The sequence below is a fragment of the Sinocyclocheilus grahami genome, unplaced genomic scaffold, assembly GCF_001515645.1.
Source record: "Sinocyclocheilus grahami isolate Dianchi unplaced genomic scaffold, SAMN03320097.WGS_v1.1 scaffold1042.1, whole genome shotgun sequence".
NCBI classification, from domain to species: domain Eukaryota; kingdom Metazoa; phylum Chordata; class Actinopteri; order Cypriniformes; family Cyprinidae; genus Sinocyclocheilus; species Sinocyclocheilus grahami.
Genome location: NW_015506221.1, coordinates 603,370 through 616,165, shown reverse-complemented (window position 1 = coordinate 616,165; position 12,796 = coordinate 603,370). Strand labels below are relative to the sequence as shown.

Genomic DNA, 12,796 nt, shown 5'->3' with positions numbered 1-12,796 from the left:
TGATAGTGTAAACGTCGTCAATAAAACCGCGCCATCTGGTGGTCGCTTGAGGCACTAAAATTAAATTCACCTCAACAAAGTTCTTTTTTATGTTTTAAGTGACCACATTTGGTCCCCCTCACCAGACAACTGAATCTTCCTCCAGATTATTAAACCCGGTTACCCAGAAACGGTTACAAATAGGCAAAGGTTAAAGGCCATCTGATTGGAGAAAGCAGCTGCACCCAGTGCTGACTCTTGTGCAAATGCTCCTATGTCCGTGAGCGCCGCCCCACCCCCAGACCCTCCACATGCCCTCTTGCCTCTCTCCGGGGGTATATATAGCCTGAGAAGGGACCCAGGCAGTCCTGGCAGTCAAAATGAGGCTTTTCCTCCCCGTCTGCTGCCTGCTGCCTCTACTGGCACTCGCCACTGCAGGTAAGACATTTAAAAACTGGATTTGAATGCAGGTGGACTGCTGAACTAACAGCTGCAGGTGACTTCTGAATCTATGCAGCAGAACTTAGTGACAATGATTGGGTATTCGCCTGGGAGTATTAGGCCTCAAGATAAGTGTCTGAAATCCTAGATCAGCTTGCTTGTCCTTGGTGAAGATGAGTGTCACTGCATCTGTGCCTGCTTGTATTCATTGAGTGTATATGGAGAAGTGTACAGTTTACAGAATGTATATAACACGTGGGGTTTCTTGTCTTATTGTTGTATTTATGAACTTGAATATCTAAGTTAGTCTAATTGTTCTTTGATTCGTTCACTAAGAGTCATTAAGTACAGTATGTTCAGTACAACTGAATTTGAGTTTCTGGATGGCATGAACTGTATGTGTAGTGCTGGAAAAAGTGTTTCTGGGAGTCGTTCTTGCTGATTCAGAGCTTTGTATAGACACACAAAGCCCTGAAAAACTGAATGACCGCCTTTCTTATTACTCCGTTGAATTATGTAACTTCTGACATCTGCTGTGTTCACTTTACACCAGGATTATTATAATTATCTAAAACAAAAACAAAAATTGTTGGTTGAAATTACCTGAACGTTAACTGAAACAAAATAAAATATATAAAACCCTTTAATTGCAAATAGCCTACATGACAAGGCAAATATCTCATTTTCATTTAGTTTAACTTGGTGTATTAAAAAACTAAAAGTGAAATAAAAATGAATAAAAACTGTACATTTAAAAAATGTACAAAACAAATAAAAATGACAAATAACAAATATGAACAGTAAAAATAAAAAAAAACATTCAAAAACTACAATAAATCTCAAATAATAAGTTTCATTGGTTCATACATCTTAATCATCAACACACATTTTTACAGGTCAATGACTGATAAGTGTGTCCATGATAAAGAAAAGTAAAAATCTTTGAAAATTCTTCTTCACACATTTCTTGAAATATACATTTTATATTAATTTTAGTTACATAGACTTTTAAAAGTTTTTAGATATACTTTTAAAAGTAAAATTTTACAATTGTCACGAATTATTAATATTTTGGGGAGTTGCACCACATGACCTGAACTAACCTTGCTTTGTCATATTTCAATTTTTTTAATGAGATTGATTGACCTTGACACACGTTCGTTTTCTATTTTATATCTAATTTTTTTCTGCATGCTGGTTGCACCACATGACTTTATCAGTAACAGCAAATAACTTTGAATTGGAAGACAGATGTTTTTCAAATATTAATAATCAGTGCAGCCATTTTTTATTATTGTAGAAGTAATGATAATAAAACACATCAAACTACTTAATAAAGTTTTCGCTACAAGAATTTAATTATTTTAATTATATCACCCTGAGAAATTAAAAACATGCTCATCATAGAAGAGGTGTATTAAAGTCACTCTATGTATGAATTGCATTTAAAAAAAAATTGTAAGTTAATAGAGCATTATTAATTCACATGAAAATAAGACAAAAAAAAAAGATAATTTTTCCTCATTCTCTTGAGTGGATAACATTATTATTACAAATTCGAATATTAATTCTTATATCTTGTTATTTAAAATTCCTATTCATTGACTTTGTGATTGTTGGAATCCTTTGTCTCTAGTCAAAGAAAAACGGTTACTGTTGGTCAGCTAATTAGAGACTGTAGATTCTTCCTGTATTATCCTTGTCTGTCCTTGCATTGTTCTTTTTGCGTCTGTGCTGTCAGGCCTGGTCAGGCCTAGAGTGCACCATGAAATCAGACACTGTTCGTCAAGCAGTTGCGTGGTCATGCTTCACGGCTCCGCTAACATGCCCCCTTGTATTTTCTATCCACATATACACTTACAGTCCACAGCTGCTGTCATAACGCTACTGTCTCAATCACTATTTATTTCTGTCTTGCAGGCCTTGTAGGGGCAACCATTATGTTAACAGTAGGACTTAAAGCTTCTGTCCTGCCATGCTACTGTATGTGGCCTGTTTTAGCATCGGGTCTTTCCCTGTTACAGTCCACTCACACCAGCCAACCGTACAGAGACATTACTTGCAAGCCAGAGTAAACCATGTTGCTATACAAACAAATAAAACACACACAATACTTACATCAGCAAGTCGTACGTAGGCGTACTCTAAAACACACAGCCATGCATAAACAAATACATGAAACCAAATCAGCACTTTCAAAAAAAATTCATAACTATTTTACATTTTGTTAGTTTTAGGGGTGGACTTTCAAGGTTTTTTTTTCTTTTTTCTAAAAATGATATATTTACATAAATCACGTCGTACAAATTAATGCTATATCGTCACTTCGTAAAATAGTTGTGCTTTCTCATGAGATTGGGTTAAACCAAAAAAAACTAATTGGAATACAAATGGTCAATAGTTAAATCTATAAGCACTGATGAAGCAGTTATTTGTGTGTTTATGTTGGTCTAAATGGGAAACATTAGAAATTTTCATAATTCCAGTTCAGAAAAATAAATAATTATTTTGAAGAAATATAAGAAAAAATAAATACAATGCTGTTATCAAATGTTGAGATAATTTCAATAATAAATATAATTTTTTTAAAGTGTCGATATATTTCAGATTTTACAGGTTGTGCTATGATGTGATTCACTGAAAAGAACCGGCTCAAAAGACTCATTCACTCAAGAATCAAGCCGTTTCTCGATGGGTGTTTCTCAAATAGAAGGCTGCATATCTCGGCTGCCACATCATCAAACGTCTCCAAAACTAAGTTTTATTTGTATTTTCGTGCCATGACGGTGAGGGCAGGAACTTATGTGACGTAGCCACGTGCACTTACTAGACTGTCTCATTCTAGCATTTAATGCAGAGGAGGACTCTAGCCTACAAGCCTCTGAAGGACTGAACTAGGAAGGACACAGCCTCGGTAGGATGCAGCTTTCCGTTTTAGAAACACCCAATATGCGTTCTTGTCTGTACTTGTGTTCTTGTGGACTTGTGAAACGTCATAGTTCACATCTAGCCAAGTACAGTTCAAATCCCCGGATGTGTTCTTGCTCCGCCCCTTTTATGAAGGATGCATCCAGAGGTGACTTGTGCGAACTTGAGGCAGCCAGGTATCCCAGAATGCATTTCACACCAACCAGCGAGCGTTAATGGCGAAGGAGAAAACCCGCATAATTGTCAAAATATTACTGTTATTGTGTCATGAAATGCAGTTCTAAGAGTATTTCAGGCGAGAATGTAGTTGTTTAAAACTTAAATCTGTAGTTTATTTATAAAGATAGCGCCTATTTTAAAATTTGCTTCGCCGATTACTTAGACGTAGCGCCACGCGATCACCGGGCGCTCAGCGCTCATGTATCCGCCGAGAGCAGTCTCACCTCGGCTAGTCCTTCTGATATTTGCCACTGGCTCTGATGTCTCTGGTAGTGGTTAAACATGAGGTAAAATTTGTTAACAGGCAATCTTTGGTCTCATGAATCTATTATTTCTTCCAGGTCATATCGTTTTGGCTGAGCACAAAGTTATGTTCAATAAATTATTTATTTATTAATCGTAATACAAGGCTGGCTTTGTTGCATACATTTGACCGAATTGTTTGCTTTTGTCTTTATTTCCTATTACATAAGTCTCTTTATACTTATTCTTTTATAATGGCTATTATTGTTAATTAAAACTGACATTTAACAAAAAAGGCAGAGCTGTGCTTGTCATATTTCATTTTATTATAGGCTATACAGTGAATATAATCAGAATATATGTGCACATATTACCTAAACCACATATTAATGTTTAATATTTTTTAAATGAAAACGAAATGAGGGTTGTGTTTTATATTTTGAAGAAAATTACAAGGCAGTGGTGTTTGATAAACTATCATTTCGTCACTTAGACCTTACTGGAAAAATGCAGATGATCTTGTATTATCAAATGGTTGGTTGGTTTCATTTTGGGGTAGTTTACAAGGACTGGTGCTATTATTTCAACAGGAGTCACCTGAGACAAACAAATGTCCCTTCTCCACTGTGGCTGAAAGCTCCCCAGCCATTGTCTACAAAATAATACCTGTGTGGATTGGGATGGTCCTTGGAGAGCGTAGCATTGTTGCTCTTTCCTACCCCTTGAACTGGCTCTAATTTAATTCTATCAACACGGCAGACTATGATATGGAGCAGAATATGAGCTGTTCAACAATTATGTAACCATAAACATGGACCAGTAAAGATTGCAAGCTAGAAGTAAAGAGTAACTCTTATGACAGAAACATGGCCTTAGGCCTTCAAAATGTCGCACGGTTGCATTGATGACACTCTTGCACTCATGTCTTTGGCCTAAATAAAGCTCTCCTGGGTGTGTGAGCATGTGTCTAAGTGCTCAAAACATATCGCATTTACAGTGACTAGAGCCAATTCAATTAATTAGAGACTTCTAAGGAACACATAAAGCCTGTCAGAGAGCATTTTTACAAGCAAGTGGTCAAATGCCAAAGGTGGAAGAGGTTTATCTGAACTAACTATAGACACTGGTGCCATCTGCTGTCAGTATGTTGTTGAACCATTGCTTAAGTGTATGGCTAAGACACTTAATGAATTGAGGATTTGTCTTTTGAGGGTAATTTAGCATTAAGTCAAAAAAGCGCTTTTGAATGTGATTTTTTTTACACTTTGATATGGATTACATTTTGTATGCCACTGAAATGGCTGTGTACAGAAAACACTTCAGTCTGCAAAAATTACTAATTAATGCATCATTATTTACAATTTGATGAGTATTTGTTTAAAAGCAGAGCTGTACTTTTCAATGGAAGCATTTGACATTAAAACTAGAGGTGGAAATCCGGTACAAAGCTACCATGCTAACACCTATATCAGAGCCGCCACGCCGGATGACAGTATGAACAATAAACCCTGCTCTGATGATCCACATGAACAAAAATGACTTGGCGTTCTCTTCTCATGCCAGCTCTGCACCCTATTTCAGGATGTGATTCACATGAAAAGCATTTAGCTCTCATCGAGAGCATACATCGCCACATGAATCACAGAGATGGGTCATTGCCACAGACTCACACATTTGCACCAAAGCAGCTCTACCACCAAATCATGTTCAAATCCATAAACCACATTATTAAAGCTATACCATTTTAAGATATGGTTCTGTACATGATTGAGGATAGTAACCATGGTATTACTTTGTTTGAGTTGCTGTGGCATTGTAGATCAGGGGCATGCACAATCCTGTTCTTGGAGATTTACCTTCCTGCAAAGCTCAGCTCCAACCCTAATCAAACACGCATGCACCAGCGATAATTACAGACAGGTGTGTTGGAGCAGGGTTTGCACTGAATGATACTGTCTCCAACACAGAAAGCTAATGCTAATGTTATACCTATGGCATCAGATAACTTTCTTCAGAGGAAGTGATATTATGTGGAGGACAGTGATGCTAGTACTAGTGATGCACCAAAATTTTGGCAAACAAAAATATTTGGCTGAGAAAATAATTTTCCGTTTTGGTCGAAATACTTTTGGAGGGCCAAAATCATTGACCAAGACCAGGGGTGGGCAAACTTGGCCCTTCCAGGCCACTTTCCTTCAGAGGTTAGCTCCAACCCTAATCAAACACACCTGAACCAGCTAATCGTTGTCTTCAAGACTACTAGAAGGCTACAGGCAGGTGAGTCATATCAGGGTTGGATCAAATTTCTGCAGGAAAGTGGCCTGGAAGGGCCAAGTTTGCCCATCATTGACCAAGACGGTTAACATTTCTCCAACGATGCATTTTGAATGTGTCAGCAACCATTTTGTGCACACATCGTGGATAAACTACAACAGGTGAACGTGTCAGCAGTGTGGACGCACTTCACCTTCACCAAAAATGATGCACGACACCCTAAACAGAGTACCAAATCAATTACCCAACTACCCAAATGTAATTACTGAAACACTATTTTTGGTTTTGGTTTTCAGCTAAATGAAAACTTTCATGGTGTTTTGGTAAAATTTTTTTTTATTGAACTCATGATCATTTTTCTCACCATTATGTTGTAATATCAAGTATGATTGTTCATTCTGTATGAATGTGAGTTATATACCACCATCACATTTTGGTTAATATTATTGTTTTTCCTCTGCAGATGCAGTGGATTCTGAGACTGAGCCGCTTGTGCCGTTCCAGCTGAAGTCTGAAGGCGAGCTGTTCAACTGCTGTGATGGCACAGAGGATATAAGCCAGAGCTCCTCCAATGACACCCCAGCACCGAACAGACCTGTGTGCCAACCCTGTGGCACTGGTGCACAAATTGACACCACGGCAGAAGATGTCAGTTCTAATGAGGATGAAGAGGAGAAGGAGGCTGCTTCAGAAGATAAATCTGAGGAGTTGAGTCAAGAGGAAACCTCTTCTGAAGAGATATTTGAGGAGGAGGCACAGGAAGAGGAGGCAGAAGTTGAGTTAGACGAATCTAATGAAGTGGTGGAAGAGGAAGTTCTTGAGGAGGCACGCGAAGACGTGAAGGAGGAGGAGATCTCAGAGGTAAACAGTGATATAGAATCACAAATGGTTGTTGAGGAATCTGTGGAAGAGGACGACAAGGAAGTTTCTCAGACCGATGAGGAGGTGGTTGAGGAAGAGGAGGTTCTTCAGACTGAAGATGAAGAAGGTGAAGAAGAGGAACTTTCTCAGACTGAAGAGGAGGTAGTTGAGGAGGAGGTTCTTCAGATTCAAGAAGAGGCAAGTGAGGACGAAGAGGCTTCTCAGACAGAAGAGGAGGCAGATGCGGTTCCTCAGCTTGAAGAGCAAGTGGAAGAGAAATCAGAAGAGGTAAGGGAGGAAGAAGCTAAAGAAAAGGAATCTGTAACAGAAGAAGAAGGAGCTCCAGAGGTTGCCGAAGAGGAACAATCTGTAGAAGAACCAGAAGCCTTTGTAGAAATGGTGGAAACAGAAGCTGCCGAGGAACTAGTAGCAGATATTGTTGAATTATCCCAAGAGGTGACTGAGGAGCTTGAGGAACCAACTCCAGAACAAATTATGGTCCAAGAAGATGTTTCTGCACCTGCTGAAGAAGTAAAGGTGGAAGAAGTGTCAGATGATGTACCAGCAACCAAAGCGTCTCCGAAAGGTACAATAGGAATCATTTAGCATAAATAACATTGGACATTTCATGGTAATAATTGTTGAAATTCTAAAATCTATTAGAAATAAATTTGTAAAATCACAAGTTCTGGATTTTGTACACGTATATTCACTAAACAAAGTTCTGAGGGAGTCAGTCCAGTCACTTAAATAAGAATCCATGCAATCAGGAATTTCTCGTGAGGGCAAAACATTTTACTCTGCAGATTTTGCTAATGTTCAGTTTGGTTTGTACATTGACCAACAGAAAGCTGCTTGGTTTGAAAGTGACTTTTGAGAAAAAAAATGCTAATGCACTTTTATACTAATCTAAAGTGAATATATTTAAAAGCTTCAGAATCATCATAAAGCCACTTGTTAAAGCCAATTATAGTGGAAACAACCAGAGAGGAGCTATATTGTTGTCCCGTCGCCAGGGGGCAGAGTTGGACACTATTGTGAAGTCAGTTCCTCGTGTTTCTCCACCTGATACTTTGGTCGAAGGTGGCACAGGAATAAACCCACCATCAAAATAACCTAACAGAAATAACCCCTGGCACAAGTCCATTGCCATTCATAACAATATGTTCTCTGGCCTGCATGGAGGACAGTTTTGTAATAGGGAAGAAATGTTTCAGATGCTTTTAATAGAACATTGATCGTGCTTGACTGGCTTCAAATAGATGGTTGATGTACATGTCACAGTAGATGGATCCAACATGACAGCTGTATTCTGGTTATTTTTGAAAACTGAGTTAAACACTATTGATTGAAAAAAAGTATGTAAACGTAAAATAATAAATAAAAATAAATAATGGAAAAAAATAAAACTAAACTAAAACGGCAATAAGAAAAATAACTGAAATGACAATCAACAAAAATGGAAGTGTATATCTGTTGGGTAGAACACATCACACTGATGCAGATAATATGGCTGAAACTAGCGTGCCAGCATGAAACCATAACTAGAACATCACCATTTGTGTAGGTCAGCTGCGCACTAAAATAAACAAGCAACACATTGAGCTGATACATTGTTTCCTGTGATTGTGATTCTTGTGTAAATACAGATGCAGCTTCTTTCCTCAGAGATCTTGTTTACTTCAGATGTAAATCTAAATTCTGGCAATGTTCGGTTGATTCCACAACAGACTTCTTAGCTGGAAATAATAAAAATAAAGATAAATTACATGGAACCAATTTAGAAATATGTCCACAAAATAAAACGAAAAGGTTTACCTAGAAAGTGAAATGTAAAGTACATTTTTAAAATAGTATTTTACACATTTTTAAAATGCAAAATAATAATAACCTTGTTCTGTGTGTCCACAAGAAAGAAAATGTTATGATGATATGAGCTTCATGTTTTATGCTAATTTAGAATTTTGATTGGCTGTTTTTCTCTGGCAGTGGAGAAAACAACCCCCTCAGGTCCTGCCACAAGAGATCAGTCTCACATTGAAGAGACGCTGCGTCTGGCAACAGCTGAACCTTCAAAGGAATTTGTTGGTGAGTCATATAATGAAAATAAAAAATATATATATGAAAAAAGAAGAAAGTATTACCTTTCTGGGCAATAAAGTATGTACCATACGAGGCCAGTTATTTCATTAACCAATCGCAATTTAGCTTCACCAAAATCTCCGAATGGTAAATAGGTAACTTTTGAAGTAGCAGAATGAGTCAGTTTCTAACATAATTTCATCAACTCTACCTCTCATAGATGCTCTGAAGAAGCTGCAGCATGTCTACAACACTGCAATTAAACCCTTGGACAAGGCCTACAAATACAATGAGCTCAGGCAGCATGAAGTGTCAGGTAACATCTTTTGATATTGGATTCAGTTTTAAAACATCATTCCAGACTACTGCTCTTCTACCATGAAAAGGATCTAAATGAACTATCCTCAGTTGAACTCTCTGTTTTCTTCACATTGTTCAGATGCAGAGATCACATCTAAGCCCATGGTCCTGTTCCTGGGTCCTTGGAGTGTTGGCAAGTCTTCCATGATCAATTATCTTCTGGGTCTCGATGACACTTCACAACAGCTTTACACTGGTAAGCAATCAATCATCAAATGAATGATTGTAAAATGAAATGAGCTGTTATACAATTAAATATTAATTATATGTTCCTTCATCTCACTCTCTTTTGCCTTCTCTCAGGAGCTGAGCCCACAACCTCAGAATACACTGTACTGATGCATGGTGAGAAGTTTCGTACCATTGAGGGCATTGTCATGGCGGCAGACAGTTCCCGCTCTTTCTCACCACTGGAGAGGTTTGGCCAGGGGTTTCTGGAAAAGCTGGTTGGAATTGAGATGCCGCACAAACTCTTGGAGCGCGTCACCTTTGTGGACACGCCTGGAATCATTGAGAACCGCAAACAACAAGAGAGAGGTGAGAATACAATATTCACAAAGACTCGAAAAAAGAGTTTGGTATGAACAAATTGATCAAAAGTGAAAGTAAAGACGTTTATAATGTCACAAAGGATTTCTATTTCCAATAAATACAGTTCTTTTGAAGTTTCTATCAGAGAATCCTGAAAAAATGCATCACAGTTTACAAAAATATTAAGCGGCACAACTGATTTAAACAATGATAATAATAAGAAATGTTTCTTGAGCAGCAGATCAGCATATTAGAATGATTCCTGAAGGATCATGCAACCGTGAAGACTTGAGTAATGATGCTGAAAATTTAATTTTACCATCATTTTAAAATAGAAAAAAAACAGTACTTCATTGGTCATGCTGTTTGTTTTACACTGTATATTCACTAGTGGTTCTGTAGCACCACTGAATAAGTAGTTATTAATATATAGCATTTCCCCAGAATTGGCTAGTGCATAAGAATTAGGGGTGCTCCGATTGATCGGCTACCGATCGCTATCGGCCGATAATCACGTTGGGATGACTGATCGGCGGTCTCTAAAAAGGTCGATCTCAAAAAAACTGATCTCAAGCTGATGACGCTGCCGTGAGAGGTTTGGCACGACATGCAGCGGCACCATCTCTGTCCGGCCCGAGTGAAATAATTATAATATTTCTTAATTAAATAACTTATAAAGTCATTCGAAAACCTTGTGTGAGACGTAATTTCACAAACAGCACGAGTGAATCACCGCACACGCGCTCTCTCTCGCCTTCTCTCTCAAAATACGCAAATGGCTTCAAATCACCACACATCGCTTCTGTCTACAAGCGAGCTGCACAGTCGAGGCAGTGTGGCATCGTCACTAAAGTTTATAAATTGCATTTCTTTTTAATTCTTGCCATTGTTTAACCATTCAGCGCTCATGCACACTCGCAGCGCACACACATAAAGCCAGGTTCACATTTCTCCGTTTGCAATGCACACGTGGTGCGTATTTTTTCCGCGCTCATGTTAACGGATTAAAGCGTTCACTGCACACGGTTGCGGTCTGGCAGTGCGTTCAGGAGCGGTGCATCTGCTGCAGTGCAGAGATCGTTTAGGCACGAGTCTATTTTTGCTGAGCTGCAAGCCTAAATTAAAGTAACAGGGCATTGTTTGCAGTAAATATGAACATGGATTGACACGAAAATGTAGTAATTACACCATGAATGCATATTATATAAAGTCTACTGTGTTTCACAGTCAACACATATGGCTTTTTGGCTAGGTTTAAAGGGAAAGAGCCCTTTTAGATAAACAAGGCAAAAATAGATGACACTTGTGGAAGTAGGAAAACAAAGTGACTGCAGGATTGCTTGTAATAAAGAATTCAATGCAAAAGGAAAGGCAGTAGAGCTGACCATTTCTGTCAATGGTAAGTTTGTGATAACGTAAGAGAGAGAAAAAAAGCGTTCTCCTGTGTGAAAGTGGCTTCTCCTCTCACAAGAGTCACCTAAGAGGGGAATTCCCCCCCGTTTTCAAAAATAAAAATTCAGGTTCATTGGAGTATCACTATAAATAGTTATAAATGATAAAAAGGCTTTAAAAATATCGGTATCGGTGATTGTTATCGGCAGATACTGCTTTCTGTGATCGGCGATTGGCCTCAAAAATCCTGATCCGAGCACCCCTAATAAGAATCAGTTTCAACCCTGACATATAAGAACAAATATTTAGTATAACTAAAACATTCTGGCTTTGTACACATTTAAAACTCTGTTGTTGTATTTTAGGGTACCCCTACAGCGAAGTCTGCCAGTGGTTTATCGACCGTGCTGATCTCATCTTCCTGGTGTTTGACCCAACCAAACTGGATGTCGGATTAGAACTAGAAATGCTGTTCAGACAGATGAAGGGACGCGAGTCACAAATCCGTATCATCCTCAACAAGGCTGACAGTTTAACAACCCAGGACCTAATGCGCGTGTACGGCGCCCTCTTCTGGAGCATGGCACCCTTGATTAACGTGACAGAACCACCACGCGTCTACGTGAGCTCATTTTGGCTGCAGGATTACGCTCCGGACACCAACAGAGACCTTTTTAAACGTGAAGAGATCTCTTTGCTGGAGGACCTAAATCAGGTAATCGAGAATCGTCTAGAAAACAAGATCGCCTTCATTCGGCAACATGGCATCCGCGTGCGCATCCATGCCCTCCTGGTCGACCGCTACCTGCAGACGTATTATGAGAAGCTGGGCTGGTTTAGTGACCCACATGAGGTTTTCACCGATATTGTCAGTGACCCTGACAAATTCTACATCTTCAAGTCCATTCTGGCCAAGACCAATGTGAGTAAGTTCGACTTGCCAGAACCGGAGGCGTATCGGGACTTCTTTGGAGTCAATCCTCCCAGTGGCTTTAAGCTCCTCTCCTCATACTGCAGCTGGTCAGGCGGATGCCTGCTGGAGAAGATCGAGAAGGCCATCACAGATGACCTGCCAGCTTTGCTCAGCAGTCTGGCAGAGAAACGGGAAGCCAAGGCAGAGGCAGCTGTAGAAACCAAGGAGAAACCCCAAAACCGCTGGAGGAGACCGTAATAGAAGAATGGTGGGAAATATGGAAGAGTGGCACCAAAGCAATGAATGGATGGATGAGAGACTATAAGTGATACTTAGATGAGATTCAAATCAATGGAAAGCCAGTTAAACACAGTGTGTGTACAGAGACTTTTACCACTCTGTATAAAACAGACCTGAATGAAGGGAAGCAGTGCCCTATTTTTCTTCCTTTTGTGTTATTCATTTTCTTTTTTTGTTCCAATTTAAATCAGCTTGCAAACATTTTACTTATTTATACCTGTTCAAAAGAAATAATCTTATTTATTTATTGTTTGAATGTCGTTTTAAAAGTGT

At 38.9% G+C, this 12,796-nt stretch overlaps 1 protein-coding gene across 2 annotated transcripts; it reads left to right on the top strand.

The window, feature by feature from the left end:
- Positions 1–319: 319 nt before the first annotated feature.
- Positions 320–12,729, top strand: LOC107566053 (sarcalumenin-like). Of its 2 annotated transcripts, none has more exons than XM_016251429.1 (7): positions 320–417; positions 6,548–7,531; positions 8,935–9,033; positions 9,248–9,343; positions 9,467–9,583; positions 9,691–9,924; positions 11,676–12,729. In XM_016251429.1, exons 1-7 carry the CDS (start codon positions 360–362, stop codon positions 12,479–12,481), a joined length of 2,394 nt encoding a protein of 797 aa, XP_016106915.1. In that variant the 5' UTR covers positions 320–359; the 3' UTR covers positions 12,482–12,729. The 2 variants fall into 2 exon arrangements, with proteins under 2 accessions (XP_016106915.1, XP_016106914.1); XM_016251428.1 differs by lacking the exon at positions 320–417 and adding an exon at positions 6,114–6,342.
- Positions 12,730–12,796: the final 67 nt, after the last annotated feature.

Bases quoted from the DNA above. Each gene is read 5' to 3' on its own strand.
- LOC107566053 (XM_016251428.1), top strand. From the start codon at position 6,198: ATGTGTCAGCAACCATTTTGTGCACACATCGTGGATAAACTACAACAG. The intron at 9,034-9,247 runs GTGAGTCATATA...TACCTCTCATAG, and splicing joins ACCTTCAAAGGAATTTGTTG to ATGCTCTGAAGAAGCTGCAG. The intron at 9,925-11,675 runs GTGAGAATACAA...GTTGTATTTTAG, and splicing joins CCGCAAACAACAAGAGAGAG to GGTACCCCTACAGCGAAGTC.